This window comes from Vulpes lagopus, chromosome 6, assembly GCF_018345385.1.
Source record: "Vulpes lagopus strain Blue_001 chromosome 6, ASM1834538v1, whole genome shotgun sequence".
Classification (NCBI taxonomy): domain Eukaryota; kingdom Metazoa; phylum Chordata; class Mammalia; order Carnivora; family Canidae; genus Vulpes; species Vulpes lagopus.
In genome coordinates, this window is record NC_054829.1 from 27511117 (window position 1) to 27537150 (window position 26034).

General features: G+C 44.1%; 1 protein-coding gene across 5 annotated transcripts in view; it reads right to left on the reverse strand.

The window, feature by feature from the left end:
• The window catches only part of RGS6 (regulator of G protein signaling 6), a 548429-nt gene that overhangs the window by 74301 nt on the left and 448094 nt on the right, over positions 1 to 26034 (reverse strand). For all 5 annotated transcript variants that reach the window (XM_041759142.1, XM_041759143.1, XM_041759144.1 and 2 more), the window contains exons 4-12: positions 25320 to 25370; positions 22278 to 22384; positions 20998 to 21049; positions 14934 to 14998; positions 11441 to 11517; positions 8965 to 9046; positions 7172 to 7246; positions 5415 to 5513; positions 4246 to 4307 (exon numbers count right to left, since the gene is read on the reverse strand). In XM_041759142.1, coding sequence (XP_041615076.1) covers positions 4246 to 4307; positions 5415 to 5513; positions 7172 to 7246; positions 8965 to 9046; positions 11441 to 11517; positions 14934 to 14998; positions 20998 to 21049; positions 22278 to 22384; positions 25320 to 25370 — 670 coding nt within the window. The remainder of the gene's footprint in view (positions 1 to 4245; positions 4308 to 5414; positions 5514 to 7171; positions 7247 to 8964; positions 9047 to 11440; positions 11518 to 14933; positions 14999 to 20997; positions 21050 to 22277; positions 22385 to 25319; positions 25371 to 26034) is intronic.

A 26034-nucleotide genomic window follows, 5' to 3' on the forward strand; every position in this document is an offset into this window, starting at 1 on the left:
TGCCTGCTTCTACGCTCTCTTGAAGTTCTGCTATTCTCATGTGAGCTAGAGGATGAGAGACTATGTGAAGGAGAGCCCAGTATCCCAGCTGAGGTTATCCTAACCCAGCTGAAGCCAAGATGATCCCAGAGCTGCCTCCCCAATCCACGGCTGCACACGGATGCAAGCATGAACCCAGTGGAGCCAGCTGGCACATAATCATGTGAGCAGTAGCAAATGCCTGTTGTTTGAAGCCACTAGGTTTTGAGGCCAGTTGTTACTCAGCGATATCTAACTGAAACACCTGGTCTGCTATAGATTGTTGACTGGGAACAAGAAAACAAACCAATAACTAAAAAAGCAGAAACAGATACTCAAAGGTTGTTATGGTCTGAGGCTATTTAGGGAAAGGGAAGCAGTTTGTGGCACTTTGTAAGACCCTGATCACTGGTGGTTTTAAAGCACAGTATAAAAGTCATCTAGGAAAACTAACTGAAAAATAGTGTCCTTTCTTTAAGAAGGCAAATGCATGAACCATACTTAAGAAAGATGCTCATTTTGGGGCACTAGGGTGGTGCAGTCAGTTGGGCATCTGACTCTTGGTTTTGGCTCAGGTGGTGATCTCAGAGTGGTGAGATCGAGCCCTGTGTTGGGCTCTGTGCTCAGTGTGGAGTCTGCTTGAGACTCTCCCTTTCTCTCTCTGTAATAAATAAATCTTTTTTTTTTAAAGTAAAAGATTCTCATTTAAAATAGTTCACATAAAAAGCTTAAGGTGTTAAATGTTATTTATCTGGGAAATTCATTTGTGTGTGTGGAGACCATACTATCCAAAGCAAAAATCGGGTAACAGATAGGACTTTGTATTATTTCCAGGTGCAAAAGGAGCATAGGCTGGGAAATGGAGGTTGGTTGCCATGATGTTGGCCTGAAACCACTCATGGTGACAACGGGACAGCACAGTTGAAACCAGGACGACCTGAGAAGATTTGCGCAGAAGAACCAAACTCTCCCCATCTGGCCCTTCCTTCCTCAAAGGTGCCAGATTAATGGTGCTATCAGAGGCACCCGAGGGCAGACACACAGACTGTGGACTGCAGGGCCTTCGTAGGGCTCTCTGTGCAGCAGACGGAAAAGAGACAGGGTGGAAGGAGTGCATTAGCACAAAGCTGCCATCTGCAGGACCAGCTTCATTCCTTGGCTTGCCCTTTGTTCCTTCCTTTGAACACCACGCACCCAGTTCATTCTGTTCCACGTACTTGAATTCTGCTTCTTTCCAAGACACCATTAAGCACCACAGGGGAAAACCATAATAAAGGTTCATATTTATTGCAAATATAGCAAGTGCCAAGGACTGGGTGAAGCTCCTGCCCTGGATGAGCTCATTAACCCTCTAAGTTAAGTGCTACTGCTCTCTCTCCTTTAAGGAAGTAGAACAGAGGGGCAGAGAACTGAAGCAAGCAGCCCAAGGTCACACAGTTAGAAATGACAGAGGCAGGATCACAACCCCGATGGCTGGCTCCACACCCATCCCCTACATTGTTCTGCTCTGTTCCTTCAGTAGGCCAAGTTTCCTTATTCCCTTCTGGGGAGTGGGTGGGTGTGGCCAAAACCTTTGACCCAATCCTGACTCCTGCCTTTTTGGAACCGGATCTTCACCATCACCAGCCCTCACGCCTCTCCCCAGCATCAGCTCCCGGGGAACTGCATGACATGGACGAGGTCCTTTGCCTGATGGCTAATCCCCACCCATCACCAGCATGGGGACGTGTGTGCCCACCTGAGACAGCTCAGCTTTCAGCTTTGGGAAGCAGAGCAGTCTCACCCAAGGCCAGCTGCCAGCACCGCCTCCCTGTCCCCGCCCCCACTGAGCCGTTGACAGGCCAAGGCTCCAGGCTGCTTTATCTCCTGCTCACACCCGGCTCCTCTCCCTCCTCCTCTCTATCTGGGAGTTTCCTTGTGGTTCTAATGAAAAACCCTTGTGTCACATTGAAAAGTTGCCAGTTATTGCTGCTGGGAATAAAATCTAGTCTCTGCTGGGAGGAGACTCCTGAAGCTCGGAGCTAGGAGTGCGGAGTGGCTCCTTGGAATAATCTCTCCAGTGCCAGGGGAGCAGCCTCTCAGGCATAATGAGATGCTATCAGGTGGGGCCCTTCCTGACAGCAGTAAACAAACAAACAGTAGGCCCTGCCAGGCTCCCTGCCCCACCTGGACTGTCTCCCTGGCCCCACCTGGACTGTCTCCCTGGCCGGCCTCAGGCCTCAGCACACCTGCCTGGAGTCAGTGGGCTTCCCTCAGGCTGCTCGGTTCAGGCTCTTTCCCCATATCCCCCAGAGATCAGACAAAGCTGGATGCCTCTTCCCCTGTGAGCTCTCAGGTCAGTGAGGGCCAGGCAGTGGCAAATTCCCTCCAAATTCCCCCTAATTCTCAAAGGCCTGGTCAGTCCTCTTGCAGATTATTCAAAATGCAGGCTCCTCTGGATCTACCTGGAGTCACTGAATCCAAATCCCCAGAGCGAGGGTTTGAGAAACCCATTCTGAACCCCTCCTTGCCTGGACTGTCCTGCTCAAAACCACTGGACCTGCGTGACTTGACCCAAGGGAAGATGCTCCCTCTAGCCGCCCCCACATTGCTCTCTTAGGACTGCAAACTCACATGTGCCCTTTGAAGGCCAGGCTTTACTAGCACTGATCCCCCCAGCACACAAGGATAACCGTTCCTGTCCCTCTTCCACAGAGAAAGAAGCGCAGAGTCCCTTGCAGGCTCTAGTACCAATGCAGTCAAGGTCATCCTGCTACCTCACTCAAGGGCACTCTCTGGAACAAAGGCAACCACAGTGAGATCAGAAAAGCAACTTTAGAGCATGGTACTTGGGAAGCCCCGCATCATGACAGTAGAGGGGGGCAGAGGGGGTGCTCTGTGACTTGCAGAGTCAGCTGCAGCCCTGACTCCACAGCAATCTGTGTCGAAGTCAAACTGAGCTCCAGTCAGTGGCCACCTTCCAAAGTACTTGTGTTGGGGAAAATGGGAATCTCGGTGACTCTTACTGAGAATCTCGGTGACTTGATGCTGCCTCCCCTCTGGCCCTGCCCTGGGAACGTTTGATGATGTCTGAAGACTTTTTTTTGGTTGTCACAGTTGTGATGTGGGTTTTGGCATCTAGCTGGAAGAAGTCGGGGATGCTGCTAACTATCCTAAAATGCACAAAATTGCCCAGAATATCAATAGTGACACTATCATTAAGTCCCGGAGTAGATATGAGATGCCATCAGAGATTCCAGTGCAAATCCAGGGCTGCCCTTGCCCCCTGAACACAGGATGTTCACTGAGGGGTTTGGGTTTGGGAGTAGAATTTTCTTAGCCCCGATTTGTTGTTATTTATCTAGAAAGAGCATGCAGATCAACCTGGGGCCAGCAGAGAAAGGCTGACAGGTTGAACACACAGCCAGCCCTCTGTGTGAGCTGGGTTTAAAGGATCCACTTTACTCTGATATCCAGGAAATGCTAAGACCCAGCATAAGCCCTTGATCCCTCGGATACTGGTCATCGCTTCAACAGTAGCATATGGCTGAACAAACGTTCAGTTTGGGACTGTCCGATCAGATTTATTCCATAACAGATTCCCCAGGTGGTCTCTCCTCTTCACTGAGAATTCGAAAAACAGACCATTTAGTTGACAAAATTGAGTTTCCCATGAGTTAACGGAGTGGGAGTGGAACCAGCTACCGGTGCAGATTGTAGCACAAATGCTCCTGAGGAAGCCAGGCTGGAGGTGCCAAATATTTTCTTTACAGTTGATTTGATGCAGTTCTGTGGTTGATGGTGTGTGGAGGTGGAACGCCTCCTGATGGCCCAGCCCCCTCCTGTTTGCGTGGCCAGCACCTCAAAGGGGCACACATAATTTTTTCCCCCTATAAAGTGAACCTGGGCATTTTATAGCTGAAAAGGGAGCAATTCTATTTGAATTAATCAAGAGGCTGAAGGCAAAAATGCATTATGTAGCTTTTAAGGACATTCTTCCTAGATTGACAGGGTCCCGTGGTCACCCCTGAAAAGCTTCAGCAACAAAACATTTCTTGACATCACTCAAGGGAGGTCTGCTGTCTTAGCTGTACTCGCACAAGGGCCTGCAGTTTTTTTTACTCATCAGTTTAAGAAATGACTACGGTCTGCCTCTTGACGTGGTGCATACTTGTTAGCCACGACCCCGTCACACTTCTCTTTTGTTAAATTAGAAGAAAGTAGTAATATTATTGAGGAGAAACATACCTTTCAGCCACTTTGGACATTTTTAAACAATGTCTGTCAATCTGTGCATTCAAAAATGTTATCTGGGGAAAGATAGAACAGAGGTGTTAAGACCAAACTTTTTTTTTTTCACCCTTCACCCCATGAACCCAAACCTTGTATTTCCAAAAATATCCAAACAGCAGCACCTCTGGCCAGCCTTTGCCAACCCTCCAGCTTTGTATTCCAATGATCATTTGCTCTTTTGGAAATTTCCACCACACTCAGGAATCACATTCTACGATTTAGCCTATGTCAATATTCTTCTGTACTGGGTGGTAGCCTAAGTCTTGACTCCCAAAAGTGATTGCAAACTTAGAGGCAGTGGTGTATATCCTACAAAGCTTAGCAACACTTACAGGCACTGTAAATATCTGGTTGGACTAATTTCTAGTGAGTTCCCTCCGTGCACCCTTCACACCTACATCACACCCACCATGCACTTGGTATACTTGACTAGATCATCAAATAGCTTCTTCGCATACATCTGCTTCCTCTTCCCCACCCAAAATAAACTTGTCAAGGGCAGGCACCTCAGGACCCCCCACCCCCACTGCCAGAAGCCAGTAAAACATAATGTAAAGATCCTAAAGTTACTTAATTGCCAGTGAACTCTAGAAAGGAGTAATGTAATTAGCCATTGTCTGCTGACCTGGGTTGACCAGTTAGCTTCTCATCATGAAGGAAGACAACACTGAACCAAGTAATGCTGAAGTGGTTCTGAGAGTGAGGATGGCTTTATTTGTAAACTTGCCTTTTGAATCATAGCAATGAAGTCGGTGGTTCTGAGCTGGCTTACTCTGTCAGTGCATTACTATGTTAAGGACCCTGTGACACCAGTCCGCCCTTTCCCCCTTCAGCCCCCATATTATTCTGTGGGAACCCCGACTACAGCAGTCACCCCGAGGCATTGGGACAACTCCGTTATGTCCTTCTCTAATAACTGCTGAGGGGAGCTTGGTAGAGCATTTTTCCTCTCAAACTTCCATGGGTTGTTCACACACAGCACTCAGAGGTTCAAGTCATCCACAGCTGGGTTCCACTGTGGTTTCCAGGAACTCAAAGCTCACTCAGCCTTCAGAGGTGAACATTCAAAGGGTTTTCAAACTGGCCACGTCTCCTCCTGGGAGTGCAGTAGTCAATTCATTCACCTGTTTCCGGATGTCCTCTTTTGTAGTTTTCCTGATTGGTTGACTGGGTATGTGCACGGGGCTTTGCGACTGGGACTCTTCAGTCACGCCATACACAGACTAGAGAAGAAGCAAGAACACAGAATCACGCACCCTCAGAATTGCAGGGCACCTCAGGGTAGGCAGTGCAAGAGCTCATTTGATGCTTCCTATCCCTTCTGTGACATCCTGACAGTAAGTGATCAGCCTCTGTGCAAATTTCTACAGTGAAGGGAGCTCTTCCTCTTGAGGCAGTTTGTCCCATCTTTGGGCTAGCACTGTGAGAAGAGCTTTCCTTTCACTAGGCTGCAACAGTTTCTTGAGTATCAGTGTGTCTCCACATATGGTCCATAGAGGAATGGAATGATCTGGGGGTACTTGGTAAAGAAGAAGCACATTGCTGAGCCCCACCCCACACCTACTGAATCGGAGTCATTGTGGGTAGGGTTTGGGAACCTGCACTTTTATCAAAGGGCCCAGGTGATTCTAAGGCACAAGAAGTTTCAAGAACAACTGTTGAGAGTTATGCACTAAAGATCCTCTCTAGATTTTCTGTTCCCCAGCAGATGACATGCTTATCTGGTACAAATCTGAGATGGCAGGGTTTCAGATTCTTTCCTTTTCAGCCAAATAGGTCTCTGGCCTCAGTTTCTCTGCATGCTATGGCTGCTTATTAAGCTGGTCCTTGTGCTAGAGACAGATGAAAGACAATCTTTGCTTTGGGAATGAAATGAACCCCCAAAGGCTATGCAATGTATAGCTGAAATCTGTAAAATCAAGAAGGGCTCAGATAGAGTGGATGTGAGCTCCATGAAATTCTGGAATATTAGAATTAGGGGGCCCTTAAAGATTAAATGAGGATGTTTTAAGATGAACATCATAAAGTCTAATACATACAAGGGCATGACTATCCAAAGAATAAAATATGTAAATAGATTCAAAAAGTTGATATATATATCATATCATGTGTGTGTGTGTTTGACAAAAGGAGAGCATTGGTTATTACAAGAAATAGGAATGTCTGGGGGTTACATCTCTAACCTTTTGAAATTCATATTATGGGGGACAGACATGTTTTTCTACAATATGGTCCCTGGTGCTGTTGTGAAGTTGGGATATGCAAATGGTGGGGTGGGCTGAGTGTGGCACCCTTGAGGGTACCATGGCCACTGTCCCTTCAAGGATAGTGAAACACTGGCCCATTCACAGTTGGGTGTGATGGTGATTTGAATTTGGATGATCTAGCTATATAAAGGACTTTCAAAGTATAAAGCTCACCTTCACCTGTGGGACTTTGATATTTTTTTGTTCCTTTAGTTTCTTTTCCTCTCCAGAGCCAACTGCTACTTAACCTGCAGGCTTCAGCACACTTGAGCCTGCTTTGGAAGCCCTTAGGAAGCCCCCAGTGTGGGGTCCCCCCAACCCTACCCCCCCCCCCCGGTGCCATTCAGCATTTCCCTGACGCAGCCCTCTTGACACTTCTGTCTGGGGGTTCACCTCTCCCCACCCCCCTACCAGACTGTAGGCTTTGTGACGACTCTCACCACCTTATTTCAGCAGTAAGAACGGTGCCAAGTACACACCAGCCACTCCACAAATATTTGTAGAATGAATGAATGAAATGGTTTCAAAGGACAAAACGGGGTAGAATTAACAAATAGCAAATGACTGTTTGAACAGTACCAGAAACAGAAGGGCTATTTGCGTCAAGAATTTTTAATTCAGCTAAACTAGCGAACCTTTTTAACCTTTTGTGGGTTCTTCAGACGCCGGCATTTTCTGATGTCCATTTCTGTTGTGTTCACACAGCCTGGCTGAGGAAAAAAGAATCATCATATAAATTACTAAGTGAAAATCACACCTTTCAGTGTGACTCAAATAACATCATCAGACCCAGTCTTTGTCTTTCCCGTTACAGACCATACATGATTATCTCTACTTCGCCATTTACAATGCCTTTTACCAAGATGTTTCGTCTTCATTATGCGTTTCTGCACAAAGTTCCCATATGAAATATAAAAGCCTACATCCCATTATGTAGGGGGTGGCATGCAGAGGATAGAATGTGCAGTTTATAAGAGTAAACTTCTTATGCAGAGTGGCCAGATAGATTTAGCCACAGCCTTTGTTTACTAGACATTATTTGACCATCTATCCACAATCCAATAGCATGATGGGGAATTGCTTTTGGGTTTTTCTTTTGACCAGCTTTTAGAAAGGACTGACATAGTTTCCTCATTTTAGTTCCATTTCATGAAGAAAATGCAAGAGTTGTTTTAATCATAGGAAATTCGAAATAAAGTCGAACCTCATTATGCATGGGATTTTGTATTTGTGAACTGACCTATGAGCTAAATTCTATTTATAACCCCCAAATTCATATTTGTGGTACATTTGTGATCATTCATGGACAGGTGCGGAACAGCCAAAATTGTGAACGCCCCCATGTGCCTGTTCCAAGAGAGGCTTCTTGTTTCATCTCTTAATGTAAACCAGTGTCCTTTTCACAGTCTATTTAGGACCACCTTTTCCACGTTTCTGTGCTTCTGGTTGGTGATTTTGCTATTTCACATGGCCCCCAAGCATAGTGTGGTGTCGTCTAGTGTACCTGCTTGCAAGAAGGCCGTGGGGTGCCTGTCAGAGAACAAGGTGTGCCAGGTAAGCCCCCTTCAGGCATGAGCTATAGTGCTGGTGGCCGTGAGTTCAGTACTCATGAATCAACACACATTAAATAAAATGTCTTTAAACAGAAAAAGGCTTTCGACATGGTTATGTATTGATCACTTGAAGACAAGATGGCATCGAGGAGCTGGCAGGAACCTAACCCTGGATTTCTCCCAGGATAATGGCTCAGCATTCACTAATTCAGCATGCACGGCTCCTTTGCAGAAGGTAACTACCGTGAATACTGACAATGGGCTGCATTTGAAGACAAATTATTCTAAGATTTAGAGTCGAATGACAGTAGACATGGAAACTGCTTATTGAAAGTGGGGGGATGGAGAAACATCCATCATGCAAATGGATGTCAAAAGAAAGCCAGAATAGCCATTCTTGTATCGGACAACCAGACTTAAAACCAAAGACAAGTAAGAGGTGAAGAAGAGCACTATATCATAATAAAGGGGACAGTCCAACAAGAAGGTCTAACAATTGTAAATATTTATGTACCCAATTTTGGGAACACCCAAATGTATGGAAAAAAACAAACAAACAGAAACTGCCTAATTTGGGGCTATAAACTTCTGGGGCCCAGAGGTCCTAAGGGGAATTCCCACGGTTCTCCTTTTCCAAGTCCATATTTTCATGGATGAATAATTTTTAAAAGCTGCAACTGTCATACATTCTGCACTACCTACGGAGATTAAATTGACTGAATGGCAAAACCAATTTCACCAAGTTTAGCAATTCACTTTACTTTTAAGAATGAGACACCTGGTGGCTAAAGATAGTCTTTTCTTTTGAGTGAAGAAGGAGGGAAAGAAAACAAAAAACAGACAGAATCATAGAGAACCAAGCAGAGTTTTCTCACCACTGGCCTGTGCACATCCCAAAAGGCCCGTTCTTGACTATCCAAAATTTTCCTTTCTGTCTTGTCCTTTTTTCGATCTATCCTGAAAGAGCAAAGAAAGGAAATCAGAGGCTCTCGTTTCTAGGAGCTTAGTGCACACAGGGCTCTTGGCATCTGTGTGGTCTCTGGTCTCTGCAGAGCTGTAAAATGTGGCAGACCATTCCCTCAAGGAAACCTCGAGAAATCAGCCCGTGGGAAGAGTACTTGTTCTAGGTTGGACCACAAATCATCACAGACGTGGGATGAACATGCTGGGCCCAAGGAGAGAACCAGAACCCAACTGTCCATTTGAACGATTAAGATTTAGATTATTCAGAGCTGAATTATCAATGGACATGCACCCCCCATCAAAGTGGATACTGCATTCATATTATAGGAAAGAATATAACCATAGGCTTTGCAGTGTTTCATCGTCAAATTTGAAAGTTTGCTTTAGAGACAGTCAATAGAAATGTTCCATGTTTTAAAAGTCACTTAAAGCACTTGGCTTTCTAAAGCCGAGTAATATCCCTAGCATGTGACAAGATCCAGAAGGCAAATATCACTGGCCTCAGCTGGGGGAGGCACAAATTGCAAGAGGGAAATTACAGGTGACAAAGACAAATTCTTTATGTTCTGGTCAGTAACATAGATAAGAGGTTTTTTTTTTTTTTCTTTCTTTCTTTTTTTTTTTTTCAAGCCTGTATTACTTCATATTACCTCTCTAAGTAAAAAGTAACAGATTAATTGTTGTGTAACTTCTGGTTCTTGGCTCTCTTGGGAGCACTTTAGTTTACTGGCCTGAAATAAACCATAATCACCCTGTGATTTTTGTGATAATTACTGTGTACTTCAATGGCCCACAATTATAATGTAATCTCAGAGTTAATCAAAAAAGTTAATCGAGAAATACCATATATGTACAAAGTGACAATTTTCCCTCCTTTTTAAACATGCACTGCTGTGTGATCCTGAAAGTGCAAATTAGCTCTCCTCTTTGCTTCGCAGTGGCTTTTGAGTACACAGGCTCAACTGTCTTCTCCTCCCCCACCACCTCCCACTTTCTCTTTCCTTAGGGGCCACGGCTTCTCCAGCTCAGCTCAGTGTCCAGTGCCCAGTGCCCTCCTCCCTCCTGGGCTGCCGGTAGCCGCAAGGTGGTCTGCAGGGGTGTGGAGTCATGGGCAGAGGGGAAAGGCAGACACTACAGAGGGAGGGGAAGAGCAATAGAATCATGCTGGACACTGGACCTAAAGTCCTCGGGTAATTTCCAACTGCAACCACACCTGTGATGGAGGCTCACCCACATGGCCTGAGACCCAGCGCTGGGTGATGGGCTCCCAGAGTGCAGAGGGAGTCCTTTGAAGATGCTGCTCAGGGACAAGCGGTGCCCAGAGAAAAAAGGCTCACCTTGGCCTAGCTCAGCATCCCTTTCTCATCCCCTCCTCTGTCCTATTTCTTCCGTTAACACCTCCAGCTAAATCAGAGATCATTGCTGGAAGGGGCAAGAGAGAACCCAACCTGAGCAAGCTCATTGCCTAGAATTGAAAGGGTCTGGTTGACAACCACGCTTGTGGGCAGGCAGACAGTTATTGGCCACTTCTCATATTACCTTAGAGAGGGAGAAATTTCCACTACACTCCCTGGGAAGGAAAAGTGTGGGGCAAACACTCCAGCTAGACTTTCATCTCCTGTACTCTGGGGGGAGAAAGAGGGCCTGAATCCTGTTGGTTGATCTGAAAGAAGAAATCGAGAAAGCTAGGGTGGTTCCTTTTTGGGCCCTGGGTCAGCCTGTCCTCAGGTTGCCTGTCCTCTGCATGCAGTGAACTTACAGGGCTCAACTCTACCCCGGGGTGGGGGGCTCTGCAGATATCCAGCTCTGCTCAGCATGGGCGAGTTGAATTCCAGGTAAAGAACTGTGGTCACAGACCCAAAGTTGCACCCTATAACCTGCCTTTTATCAGTAATAATCTTAAACACACTGGCTTCCAACATCTGACTTCTGCACCTTATTTTGATTGGTTCTGAACCCCTCCTCTGGGGGGAAAGGGAGAAGAGTTGGCTCCCTAAAGCTCCAAAATGTTTTCCTATGAAGACAAAACCTCCAGACCTACAGGTAAAGGAGGTCTGATGTTTTTCAGCTCTTGAGCACAGAAGGATCATTGGCAATCTCTTTAGGAAATAGGAACATCTTCTAACCAGATTTCTACATTGCGGAGCAAGCCCATTGGCTGCTAGAACACCTGCTTTTGAAGTTATTTCAGAGTGCCATTGATGACAAAGATGAAACTAATCCATCTAGCCTTGATTTCTACTCTGCTGCTCTCATGCAAGATGACAGCATTGACCATAGTTGGCCCGCCGTGGAAGGAAACCCCGCCTTGGCAATACCACTCTCACACCACCTCCACATTCCAGAGAGTCTTTTCTCTTTTCCAGGGTCTCTGTTAAGTTCACCTACTTCACTTGTGCTTCTGCTTGCATAAAGATGAATTCCCACTTCCTTGCAAAGGCCCTCTGGAGTCTTGCTAAGTTTTCCTAATGAGAAATGAAAATCAACGAGAGGGCATTAATCTTTGTAAGTTTGCACATCGACACCTATGCTTATTACAAGGCAGTCATCTATTTTGGTTACTCCCAACAGAACAGCAGCACCCCACTTTAAATCCACTGGCTGTGAACCCAATGTGATTTTGCACCAGACCCTGCTGTACAGAGTAGAACTATTAATATTCATTTACACACCCATTAAATCCAAAGTCTCTGTGGTTCACCTGATTCCTCTTCTCTTGTGTATTTTATAACACCACTCATATATTGCTTGTCATCAAGACCGCTAAAGATAGGGAGAAGGGTTTGTGGCTACTTATGCAGGATTTAGGGAAGGGATGGGGAGGGGGGTCTTTGCAGGCTATTGGACATTTCTGAGAGCAAAAGCAAGTATGGATTTCCATGACTCCTTTTCCAGCAAGCAGGGGCCTGGGAAAGTGGCAGGAAAGGAAAACGCTGATGACCTGGCATTCATGCCTTTGAAAGTTTGGATTCAAAAGCAAGAGAAAAAGGAGTGTCTATATTTGTAATGTTCATGAAAGGAAAACCCAAAAACAGAAAGAAAGAAAGAAAAGGCATGTAGGGTTGCCTTTAGAGGAAGAGGGGAGAAGCCTTTTCTCTAAGTCTGTAGGCTTACCAGGTGGCACAATAGGACAGTGAGGGGTGGGTGTTGGTGTTTGACAGGTCCCCTAATGACCCACCTAATTCTGATGGAATGCAGGACAGAGCCCACATTATGCTATGTATTTTCATAGAGCTCATGCCAACGCTAATTGATTACCCTCATTAGTGGATTATTAATATAAAAGGAGCTTCAGCTGAAGATCAACACACCTAAACTCAGTTATTACCGAGGCTCAGTGTACGAGTACCTCAAAAAACCCTGTTCCTTTGATTCTTCTGCTGCTCTAGGAAGCAAAGCTGGCAATGCCTATACATCAGTCAATTAGGGAGCAGTTATATAAATTATGAACGGTCATACCATGGAATACTAGGCAGTCATCAAAACCAATAATCTAGATTATTATTACTGACATGGAAAGATTCTCAATATACTTACAGCACATGATTGGGGAAAACGTGGCTTACAGAATCATGTTCAGTGTATGATTTAAGTTTTTATGTCAAGGAAAAAAATGTATGTACAGAAGAAAGGTTAGGGGAGAAGAATTGCAGGTTCTTTCATCTCCTTTCTTTGCTGTTTGAAGTTTTGATTTTACAAAGAGAACGTATCGTCAGAAAAAAATTAATAAGATTACTGAATTTTGAAAACAAAATACTTTTAAAATTTTCTAACCCCCTTTTAGGCATAACTTCAACCTGAAAGAACATCTTAATGCCATATTCTTTACAAATGCTAAAGCAGAACATTATATGGCAACAGAAGAGAAAATGGAAATATACCAGGAGCTGATGCTTCTTTTTCTATTTAGGACCTTTTCTAAAACATGGAAAATGTGGGGAAGAGAGACACAGGGTGGAGGGGACCCACACTTCTGCAGGCTGGGTCTTTCTGTAGGTCGTGTTAGGGCAGGGATGTAGCACTTCACACTGTGTGCACAAAAGTAGGATAGAAGATTCTGAAAGAGAGGTGATGGCTGGCACATGAGGGCTTATGGGTACAGGAACTGGGTGCCCAGGATACTCAGATCCACAGAACAGCCTTGCTAGGATTTGCTTGGGAAGATCATAATGTTCCCACATATTTATGTTTAATGGCTCCCATTGATAAGCACACTGGCCAGGTCCTGGGGCCCTAGGTCAATAGTCCTGGAGGGACTATTTCCCACTGGCTCATGCACAGGTACCTAGCAGTGACAGTCTGATGCAGTGGGCCTTACACTTAATATGGAAGGAAAACTGAGGCAGCACAAGAGGGACGTTTGGAAGGAAGGATCCGGATGGAAGTCCTATTAATGCTGGATTATCAAGGAAGTACTCATCACTGTCCCCAGTGCTGCCTCTCCCCCTAGCTGCCAGCGCTTTAGTCATTTATTTTATGGCTCAGCAGCTTCCATGCCTTCTGGAGGTACATGAAAGTCTGGCCAATTTCCCAGATTCTCTGTGATCCATAGAAAGTTTGGTTTGGGGGAAAGATTCTGCAATCATAAATTTGAAATATTTAAAAAATTATCTGAGTCTTTGAGTCCTCGGTGCCTTGGCCCTGCTAAATGGGAATGGGTATGAGGGTGGCAGGACCTCCAAGTTTTGCAGGAATCACGTTTTGTGAAAGAAGGTGGTGCAGGAGGAAAACTGGGAATGCATATACTTCATCTGATATGGATCTTATCTTCTGGATTGAATTTGGTCCTTAGATTCTATGGCCAAGAACAGGGGAGTTGGGTTTAAAGATCCAATCAAAAATTATCATATAGTAAGTTCTAAAAATTCTCATACGGCTCCTTTATTTTTCCTTTTTGCGTACAGCTCTATGCATTTTAACACATGTATAGATTAGATTCCTGGAACCACCACCACTGTCAGGATACAGAATAGTTCTATCACCCTCAGAAAACTCCCTGTGCTGTCTCTTTGTAGCCACATCTTACCCCCACATGTAACAGGTTACAGGTTTTAAATACAAAACCTAATACCATTTTGTATTTAAGAGAATGTCACATAAATGGCATCATGCAGTTTGTAATCTTTTGAGACTGGCTTCTTTCATTCAATGTAGTGTCTTAAATACTTATCCAAGTGGTCATGTGGATCAATAATTCACTCCTTTTCACCACAGAGGAGGAGTCCACTGAATGGACATCGCAATGTTTATTTCACCATTTACCTCTTAAAGCACATTTGGGTTGTTTTCAGCTTTTGCTTATCACAAACAGAGCTGCTCTACCCAGATTTTTGTGTGAACAGAAGTTCTGACTTCTCTGGGGTATATACCTAGGAGCCGGACAGCTTGGGTATATGGGAAGTGTACGTTTAACTTTGTAAGAAACTGCCAAACCATTTTTCCAGAGTGGCTGTGCCATTTTGCATTCCCACTTGGCATTCCCAAGTCTTTTTATTTTAGCTACTCTCATGGGTCTGTAAAGTGATATCTTACCATGGACTTAATCTTTATTTCCCTAACGGCTAATGATGTTGAACATCTCTTAATGTGTTTATTTGTCATCCTTATTGCCCTCTTTGGTGAAATGTCTTTTCAGGTTCATTGCTCATTTTTGAGCTGTTTGTTTTCTTATTGCTGAGTTTTGAGAGCTCTTTAAATAAAGATGCAATTTTATTGGATGGTAAGAAGAGGTGAGAACAAAGGAGGGGAAATAAAAGGGACTTCCTTTCCACTGCCTGAAAGGGACTAGGGAAAGAAAAAAGGAAAAATAGAAGCAGAAACAGAGCTGCAGATAGGGTTTTATTCTCCACCCACACCAAAGCTGAAATACAACCATACTTACTGCTTCATAATCTGCCAGCTCCAGCCTTGCTTTATTCTGCATTGTCCTCTTACAGAGATAGATGGCTGACGGAAGAAGAGAAATTACAACATGTGCAAAACTAGCAGTGTGGTGGCATCACAAATCCATCCAACTGTCTGTCCATCCACTCATTCACCCAGCCATCCAGCCAGCGTTCCCTGTGTGCCCAGCCCTGATCTGTGCAGGATATGCTTCCATGTGGAAGCCATGACACCTAATGTCCAGGAATCTTCCAGCAGGTCAGGATCAGATGAGGACTCCATCTTCCAAGTCTTGAATGCTCCCTTTCACCCTCCTCACTCTGTTTCACTCCAAGCATCCCCCACCAGGGTCACCTTTTACAAATATGGTCATGTTACCTTCCTGCCTACACTCTCTGCATTGTTTCCTCAGTGACCTCAGAAGAGTGGTTGGGCTCCTTATGGTGGCATGCTTGGTTCTTTAAGATCCCGTTGCTTACCTTGTCAACCTCTTCCTTCCCTGCCTCACTTGGGCATATGAGGCTACCAAACCCCTTTCAGTTCCACTCTTCCACCTGTGTGTTCTCTGCATGAAAGTTTCCACTTCCCTCTTCTTTTCCTCTCTCTGGTAACCTTCTATTAATCTTGGAAGACCTAGCTCTGTGTTCCAGATGGCATCTACCAATTCTCACCGATGGAACTTAATTCCAGTGCACCATAATTACGGGTTTACTAGACTGTCCCTGGCTCTGGGCCGAGGGCTCTTCAAGGGCAGAAGCTGTGTCCTACTCAGCCTGAATCCCTATACCTAGCATCAGTGTTGGACTTCCAGGTGGAGTGAATGAACAGTGGAAAGGCTGGACAGTTTGGGTCTCTCTTCCCAAGCTAAGGAAGGGTTCTTGGCCCTCAGTTGCCAGAGGATTCTTCCTGAAACCTGACTTCACCACTTCCTCTTCCTCTCCCTATGTCTCCTTCTTCAATATCTCCTTCCTTCTCCAGTGCCAAGTAGACAATATGATTGACCAATGGGATGACCAGGAGAGAGGGTCAGAGAGGACCTGTGGCTGACCTGTGTTTTGACAAGTTAGTTATACTAGGAGATCTGGTCAAATCCTTGCTGGATCAACCAACCTCCTCATGTGGTCTGAAAAATGTGCTCATGGCAGCTACAATATGCTTGCACCTTATGGCTGGCAGCCTCCTCTGACATGCTCATGCTTCCGCTCATGCCAGTTGAGTTATATGTAGATGAGAGTCAGTTGTGTTTGCTCTCAAATCTGTCTATATCAGACACACCTGTTATTTTAATACTGTATGTTCACTATATACCATATATCACTGATGAAACTGATGTGAAAAGAGATTGCTGTTTCTATGAAGACCCAGGTGAATGGTTTGCAACAATTTGATAAAGAAGAGTTGGCTAAGACAAATGCTCATGAGTTTGGTGGAGGTGAAATAACTGAAAAAAATGAGGAAAAATACTAAAAATCTGAAAGGGGTAAACATACAGGTTGCTTCAAAAGTGGTTTTAAATTCCTGATGCACTTTAAAGATGGCAAAACTGGGTGGTTTATTTTGAGTGTGCTTTAGTTAAGAAAGAAACTCAAATTACTGGGGCCCATAATCGATGAGAGTCTTTGGTCCATCTCATAAACCTGTCAAAAGATTGTATCTTTGTTTAGCTTTGGTTGATATGAAGTGATTATAGTAGGAATGTATCTCTTTTTCGTAACCCTCCACTTACCAGCTTTTCCAAAGAACCAGGCAGCCATAACTCTCCATAATGTCTGATGAAGGGGCATCTGCTCTATTACAAATTACCTCCTTCACTCTCTTGGACCACCATGTAGGCAGCCTGTGGAATTGGGGGCTACTAAAGAGGAGCCTGTCACCATCCCTACCACACTGGCCTTGTGGACCCAGGAGCAGAGCAGCTCAGTGGAGGTGAAAGCTGCTTTGATAATGCTGCCCCAAACAGTATTTTGTACTGGATAAATGTAAGACTCAAGAAAGTCTAACCCAGACTGGGCTATGGACTTCATTTAAGCAGAATCATCCTGAGAAATATCTAACTCATCTGGGTCAAAATGGGCCAGCTAGGTTGTAAAGTAAAATACCGTGCATGGAATGCAAAGCTGGTACCCTTCCTGATGACTTTGAGCTACCTGGTCACATGCTTTCAGCTTGCTTCCCCTGGGGCTAATGCCATATGTTAAGGAGTCTCTTCACCACAACTAGGTAGGTAGGTTGTAGCTGTTAAATCAAACTTTCCTTGGTATAGAACTTGGGGCTTGTCTGTACTACTATGGTGCCTTCAACCATGCTTGCTCTAATGCCTAAGCAATCAAATGGCCACTGGTAATGACAGCCAGTCCTATCACAGGGCATCTGGGAGACTCACTTTAAGCTCAGATGTTGGTTTTTCTCAGATATTTAATTTCTCATTGGAAAATCTTTGTCTCCTTGCCCTCACACCTGGCAATCCTACCTCCTGGCATCTCATTTGGATGACCCACTGCCATTTCAAGCTCATCACATCTCACCATGATAAAAATAGAAAACATTAAAAATTTTTGAAGTGAACAGATTTGTATACTACATGTGCAACTAAACAATAAAAATATTGACCTACTCCTATTTCAATGTACTTAAAGGACAGACTCCCTTTTCAAAGTTTGCCTTAACATGTATGTCTCTGTGCTTCTCATACCCTTGAATTGCTTTTTGATACAATGGGATTTTAGCATTGGAAGTAACCTTGGTAACCATCAAGCACAGGTCCCTTATGGCCAGATGGGAAAACCAAAGGCCCAGAGAGGTGAAGTGATTTACCCATAGGCCGGTTAGTGGCAGAGGTGGATTTAGAACTGATGTCTAGTTCAGAGCTTTTCCCATAATGACATTCACTGTCATTCATTTATTCATAATAATATACTCATTCATGTATTCATTCATTCACCCATTTAAACATTTACTGAGTGCCCCTTATGTGCCAAGTAGTGTTTTACATGTTGGAATATCACCATAACAGCCCCTACCACCTACATGAAGCTCATTGAATGTCAGGTGCTAGTCTAGAGACTTTCTAAATGTTCACTTACTCAGTCCTCATAATAACCCTATGAGGTGGGTTCTATGATTATCCTCATTTTACAGATGAGGGAATGTTTTCAGGTCATTCCCCATTGTTGAGACTCCCTAAGGCTGCTACATCCATTCTAAATGTTTCTTCCCGGCTCCAAAGGCTTTTTGATAAACTGCCCCTCCCAAACAATTCAACTTTCTCAGTCATTCTTCATCAACATGAAACCTCTGAATACTCAGATCAGACTCCTCCTCACTCTCTTCCTTCCCACAATGATTCCTCCCCCAGCCTGGAATGCTTACATGATAAGACTGTGATTTATTCAAATCTGTGCCATAGCAACTGACACAGAGTGGGTGATCAGTAAAGATTTGTTGAATGAATGAAAGTTTTTGGTTTTTCATCAATCCAAATCATACCTATTCTGAGTTCTTTTTTTTTTTTTTTAAGATTTTATTTATTTACTCATGAGAGACACACACACACACAGAGAAGCAGAGACACAGGCAGAGGGAGAAGCAGGCTCCATGCAGGGAGCCCGACGTGGGACTCAATCCCGGGTCTCCAGGATCACACCCCGGGCCGAAGGTGGCGCTAAACGACTAAGCCACCGGGGCTGCCCCTATTTTGTGTTCTAAGCTTTGCTTTCACATCCTCTCTGGCAAGAGGGTCATCACAAAACTAATACTGTCAAATATTACTTTAGTAGTAGTAATACTAACCATCACCATGGTTTCTATTGAGTCCTTACCATGGGTCACACAGCAAACGTAATAGGCATTGCATTTCATCTTAACAAAATAACACTAGGAAATGAGTACTATTATTATTCTAATTTTCACATGAAGTTTCTGAGGCACAGAGAGGTTAATTAACTTGCCAAGATCACACAGCTAGTGTAGCCAGTTGACCCTGGAGCTGCTGTCCTAAATTCTCTCTTGGTAAATACTTTGATTTTCTGACTAAATTGCTTTGTAAATGCTGGTGAGTACCTTTGCATCTCATACCTTGACTTCTCCATCCGACTTGCCAAAATAATTTTGTTTTAATGAGAGTCTGATATAAATAGTTATTTCTATCCTTGTTCAGGCTGCACAACTGAAATCATATGTGGAGAAGCCATGTAGAGAAAAGGAACTAATGCCCTGGTGTACGCAGTGCCCAATAACTCCAATAACTGAAGCTTTATGAAACTGAATAACTCAAAAATAGCTTTATACCTATTCAAGTAGGTATCTTCCTCTTACTAGGGTCTAGTTATCTGGTCCTGTCATCCTCCCCCCACTCTTCATGGCCTGTAAGAATATTGGATTTTACATTCACAAGGGCACATGGGCTGCTGCATGGATCTGAGCTACAATTACTCAAATTTCCAGTTTGGCTTTTGTGAGCAGTACCTCAGCCCCAGAAGAACTTGTTTTGTGAATAGCCAAATGTGGCTCTGATTTTGAGTTGGAAGCTTTGCTTATCCACTTATCACATCATTTAGAGTACAGCCCAGTTCCAGGGGGACCCACTGTAGTACCTGCAGATAGCTGCAGAGACCCCTGCATGATGGCCGTCCTTCAGACCTGAAAACAACAACTGTCGCCTTACAAGCCATGAGTCATCCACACCCCATCCTTGGCATCGCTCCCACCTGCTGGTGTTGGGAGTAAGCCAATCTAACTTATCTCAAGGTCTCCTGGACAGGCTTCCCTGAACACTACCCAGCTGCACACCTCCCTCCATACTCTTCAGCTGCCTCTGCCTTGCTGTGCAAGCAATCCTCCAAAGTACCTCGGGAGAAGCTGTGTGTCTCACCAAGTGCCCCAGTCCCAAGGAGAGCCACTGTGGATTGCCTTAGCATCGAAGTCAGTGACAAGGATGCTGTGCAAAAGGACAGGCCATGAAAGGAGCATGGGCCTGGAAGCCACTCAGATCTGAGTTCCAATTCTGATGTTTCTATTGAGTGTCTGTTAACCACCTTTAAGAAAGAACCAGAACTGTCAGCAACTATTTACAAAGTGCCAACTAAACCTCAGCCATGAACTTTGCACTGGGGAGCATAAGAATGAACAGGGAGGGGGATCCCTGGGTGGCACAGCAGTGTAGCACCTGCCTTTGGCCCAGGGCGCGATCCTGGAGACCTGGGATTGAATCCCACGTCGGGCTCCCGGTGCATGGAGCCTGCTTCTCCCTCTGCCTATGTCTCTGTCTCTGTCTCTGTCTCTCTCTCTCTCTGTGACTATCATAAATAAATAAAAATTAAAAAAAAAAAAAGAATGAACAGGGAGGCCCAGTACCTGCCTGGAGCTTACGACTGACTGGACATCCAGATAAGTAGAATACAAGGTGATAAGTGTGAGGGTGTGGCCTCTCTGAGCCTCAAGTTCTTTATCTGGAGTATGGAGACAATATAACTTCTTTAGAGGGTGGGCATGTGGAAATATTAAAGAGTCTCATGGAGATTATGTGGTAAGAGTCTGACAGATATCTGCCTGGACAGAAGTAACTCTGTTCTTGCCAAGCTCCCAACTTCAGCCACTCTTATTTTCCTAGTCCAGGGTAACTTCTGTACACTCCTCTCTGGTCTGTCTCCCTTTCCCCCTAACTTCTAACTATCAAAACCACCAATGAATTATTAGTAAGTCTCAACAAGGCTATGAGAATAGAAAGACCAAGGAGGAGGTGGTCCCTTGATCCAGCCCTTCCTGAAACTCTGCCCCAGAAAGGACTGGTCAGCAGCCACTATCTTGGTTCTCCATGGCTCCCTGGAATGAGCATGTTGGCCAGCTTGATAAAACTTTTCTTCCCTTCCCCCATTCCCTTCCAGAGGCTGCAACTGTCGGTGTGCACTGCCTTTCTTCATTATGTGGAACAGGGAGCATATTACATGTCAATGGTATGAAAAGGATTAAGCAGGATAGCGACCCCTCCTCCCTGCGTGGTAGTCACCCAGACACCAGGCATTTGTCTTCCACACTCCCAGAAGTGACACTTCTTCACTGCTCACCGTAGTCGGTGTTTTCAGGCTCCCAGCAGTTCGAAGGCCAAAAGTATGGGGCCTGCAAAAGAGCACCAATGTCAGGACTCAAGGGAATGGCAGCCCCTGTTCTCCTCTGTCTGGAGCCAGGATCTACCCTCTCCAGCCCCCAGTGAGGAACCCTCCTAGTGACACGCCCCGCCCCTGTTTCCTTTGTGCTGACACCACCCTCTTCTCCCATTCTTAATGCAGCTGAGGCTGTCAACATTTTAATCTCAGTATTGAGAAATGAAATCCAAGGTGAGCAAAATAAATGCAAAAATGAGAGACTTAGTTTACACAGCAAAGATTTTTTATCCTAAGACAGTAGAAGTAAGATGAGCACAGTTTACGGGGATGTAAGCTCCAAGTTCCTTTTATCCCTTTGAATTGTGTCCACCTAAAACTGATATGTGGAAGCCCTAGTCTGCAGCGTGGCTGTATTTGGAGTAAGGAAGTAGTTAAGGTTAAATGAGGTTACAAGGGTGGTGACCTGACCCCACAGGGTTAGTGTCCTTATAAGAGGAATTGCTAGAGAACTCATTTTCTCTCTGTCTCTTTCAGGCAGGGTTTCACTGAGAGGACACAGTGAGAAGTGGCTGCCCGAAAGTCCAGATGAGAGCTCTCACCACAGACGGAACCTTCTGGAACCTTGATCCTGGACTTCTAGCCTGTGGAACTGTAAGAAATAAATTTCTGTTGCTTAAGCCACCCAGTCTGTGGTATTTTGCTATAGTAGCTAGAGCAGACTAGGATACCCTTTGGTTCTATCTGAAAAACTCCACTCCAAACCCCTTGGTGTTGACCTTGACACAACCCCTTATCCTCTGCCTCAATTCCTTCTAGGACAGGATCTGAGAAAAGGAGAGGAAAATCAGTGGGAAGGGTTAGGCAGCAGATAGAAACTGCACACTAGGAAAACAGTATGCCAGAGTAGAAAGATTGAAGTCTTTGCCATTGGGCTGACCTATGCTCAAATCAAGGCCACCTCCCAGACTTATTAATCCTCAGAGCACCTCCTCAGTGTTCTCAGCTGTCAACTGGGTGATATTTACCTCCCAAAAGTTTGCTATTCAGAATGAATGAGGAAATATGGGGAAAATCCAACCCCATCCACCAACAAATGGCCCAAATAAAAGCTTGTTTGGCCTTCCCAGTGCTGGGGGGAGGTAAGGGTTGCTCCCTTAAATACTCTCAGTTTTGTAGGTAGTTCTAATCTGAGATCAGATGATTAGAGAACGTTCTTCAGGGGGTTGAGCTGGCAGGCCTACCTGGAAACGGTAAAAGGTGCCATCATCCTTCATGGTGAGAACGTGGTCTGAGATTGGAAAGATGTAGCCCTGGGCAGCTATAAGGCTTCCCAAGTGTATTGCTTCAACTGTATGGACAGGGTGGGAGAGAGAGAGAGAGAGAGAGAGAGAGAGAGAGAGAGAGGAGTATTTAGCAAGCTGTCAGAGTGCAGGGCTCCTTAGCTGGATCGTAAGTCAGGCAACTGGAAGCCAGCTGTCCTTACCCCCAGATAACTGCATGATTGATTGATAACCTTTGATATAAATGTACTGGGTTGGAGGCGGGGAGTGGGGTTGGGAAGGGACAACATATGTCCAGGCCCCATCTGGGTTCCAGCTCTGAGAATCTGACATTGCTTAACTTCCCCCAAGACTTCCAGAAGAAAGTAGCTTCACAGTTAAGAGCGTGGGCTTGGGCACATACACACCTGTACTGCCCAAAGGGTATGTTTCATGCAGGTGCTTAGCAGGGCCTGGTGCTCAGTAGGTGCTGGCAGTCCTGATTCATCTTCGTAGTTTCATCATTTTTATCATCCCCGGCAACGAGCACACGGCCTCACTGCCCAGAGAGACTCTGGACTCACATTACATTCCCCAATATGACAGTCCCACCGGAGAGGAGGAGAGCATTGCCCTTCTCTTATGGACACAGAGTAAAACCTCACTTTCTTATGAGATTGGAGAAAGGGCACTAGAGTGGGCAGTGGCATAGGGAGACCAACCTGACAGAAATATTTATATTTTTGCCACAATTAACCCATTGTTTTTGTTACTTTGTACCGGCATAAATCGAGTCACACAGTTAAGAATTTACATTTATTCTGAGCAGAGTTAAGGAAAAAGTAACAAATCTAAATGGGTCTACCATGCACGATAATCTTTCCCAAATATAAAATTACTCTTACTGGTAAAAACTAATTTTTGGATGTGGAAATTACTGATACACTTAGGGAGACTCCAGACATTATTTATTTTCATTAGCTCTGAATTTTTTAAAGTGCTTTGTTTTGTCCTGCAAACTTCTCAAGGGGTTGTATATAATCCAAGTGTTTTGCTTAGTTAGAACCACCTATCCTTGGGAAATAGCTTGTGGAATCAGAATGAATGAAGTTGTATTTTATTTGCTTAGTGATGACCAGATTGCTTTTTAAAGTCTACATGCTTCAAGAATCATGGGTCCAGCAAAAGAAGAGTTTCATCACTGGCAGCTGCTTCTTCCACAGGGAAGAGAGAACAAAATCTGGTAAGAAGGCGACTTTCATGTCGCCAATGTAGGAGCTAGAACTCTCACTTCATCCTTTGTGGTTTTGCTTAGATATATGGCAGATGGGGAGGAAATGGGGAAGGAGGGGCAGAGCTGGATGTGCCTGGCTTCCCAATGCCTTGATTTGCCTCATTTCCACACTTGTTTTCCTAGTTGGTGAATTGATCTTATCTCCTCCTGTTCATCCATTTTTTTTCAGAAGCCCAAACAGTTCCCAAAAACTTGATATCCTCCTAAAGCCCATTTGAGTATAAGAGACCTTTAGAGATATGATCCTTATTATTCATGACCTTTCAGAGAAGCTTCTCAGGTGAGGGCCAGAGGTCTCCTAAAGCCTATTCCTCTACCACTCACTGGCTCAGGGCTCTCACAATACTGCTACTGCTACTAATGATCATAATAAAGTATGTGCCAGGAATACAATGAGAATCATAGAAGGGTAAAGAAAACAGTGCAACTGGAAGAGAAGAGACCACCTTGAAGAAAAGGAATCCTTAGGCTTAGCATTATAACAAAGAAACATTGGCTTTACATACATGTAACTAAACCCATAGACATGTATCAGTCCAGTTTTTACAAGTGGACAATCGGAAGTCCAGTCTGCATGAGGGAAACACATGGCGTAGTTAATTCGGGCTCTTTCCTTAAAAGGATTTGAATTCATGGGTTCTCCCTGTGGATTAAGAGCTTGACTAGAATTAAGAATTTTCACTAGTCATGGAAGTAACCATTAATCATGATGGTGAAAAAGGCTAGTGTCGCTTCCATTAATGACCTGCTTTTGTGCACTCAGATTTCTGGCAACTGTATTTAATTGAACTCTGTGTAAATTATATTGTTAAATTATATTGTTTCATAGTCAATAGTATATTGGGAGCATCAGATTAAAATATAGGAATTCCTGAGCTGACATAGTGACCCCAGGAAGGAATCACAGCTGAAGGCCAGATGCCTAGAAAGGGTATTAAAAAAAATCTTTAGAAAGCATAGCCACTGGAAGCTATTTAATTTGGGGTAGATAGGTTTAATCCCCAAGAACATAAGAACACATTAATGGATATTTATAAATATGACCTTCAGGCATCAAGGATACTCAGTCAAAACAGGAAGTGTATAATAAACTCTGAAAAATATTAACTAACACAGATAGTAAGATTTACTTATGTGCAATTTTCATTTTTCTGAAACTCCTCATTTTCTAATTATGCTGTGAAAATAAATTTTACTACTTATTTTCTGGTGGGAGGACAGATTTGGAAACTGTTTTATTGGCCAGGGTTTTGTTGTTGTTTTTCTGGTAAGGTTTTCCTAATTGAAATGCACAATTAAGGTTGGGAAAAAAAATTATTCTTTCACTTCTTGTAGAAGCAGAAAACAGAAGGAGTCTTAGCAAATAATTAAACATCTTAATTGTGGATCAAGCAATCTAATTTTAAGAGCTGGCTCTAGAAGGCTGTTCTGTGATAGCTCTACAACTTATCTTTAATTGCTGTGGCTAACGAGAATTCATCTCATTTCACATGTTATTGTATTGGGCTCTTTGGCACTCTAAATAATTGCTCATTTCCTCAAAGGGTGATTTAGATTTAAAGATAGATATTCAGTCAAGAAAATAAATTAATTTTATTTGCAAATAGAGTGATTCCATAACTTGGGATTCACATTTATAAGCCTAGTTCTCAGGAAGATAGGAGAATCTGGTTTAGAATTTGTTTGTGGGATGTCCCTCAATACCATGGAGGATGGTCAGGGTCAAGTACCTGGGTCCTCGATGGAAAGGTTCTTCATAAGCCACTGCACAATGTCAGTACCTGAAACGATAAAGCACTTTGAACTGAAGACGTCATGATGCTTATCCTGTGGCAGAAGAAACATGGTTACCTAAGAAAGTCCTAATTCCAACTAGCACATGCCCACAGAGCTAGGTAATATTGATGATTTTTCATTCCTAACTAACAATGTCTACCTACTGGGATACTTCCATAGTCACCATCCTATTTGTTTCCAAAAAAAAAAAAAAAAAATCCACTTCTGATGACTCAGGATGATCTTGTGTCCATACTTCTAGGGAGTATCTACAGGGGACTTCCTGCAAATACAGATTTCAATGACTTCCCCAAGACAGGTGAGGTGAAATTTTATCACACCTGGCTCTCAGGATATTTCCTGAGGGAGGAGGTCTCTTCAGCATCCTACCCTAACTGACAAGGCCTGACCAACAAAGGTGACCTTACAGGTCCTTAAAAAAAAAAAAAAACAAACCTCTAATTTTTTTTCTGGCATGGGACTATTTTAAATGAAAATGACCTTATTTCTGGGGAGAAATTTCTATTCACCAAAACCTCTCTCCTCTAACCCTTAGGTTACTACATTACATTTCTAGACTATTCTGCATTTGGGTATAGATTGAATGTATTATGGCTGGAAATGACGTATACCCCTTGTAGTCCTGGACCATGAAAACTCCCATTTGAG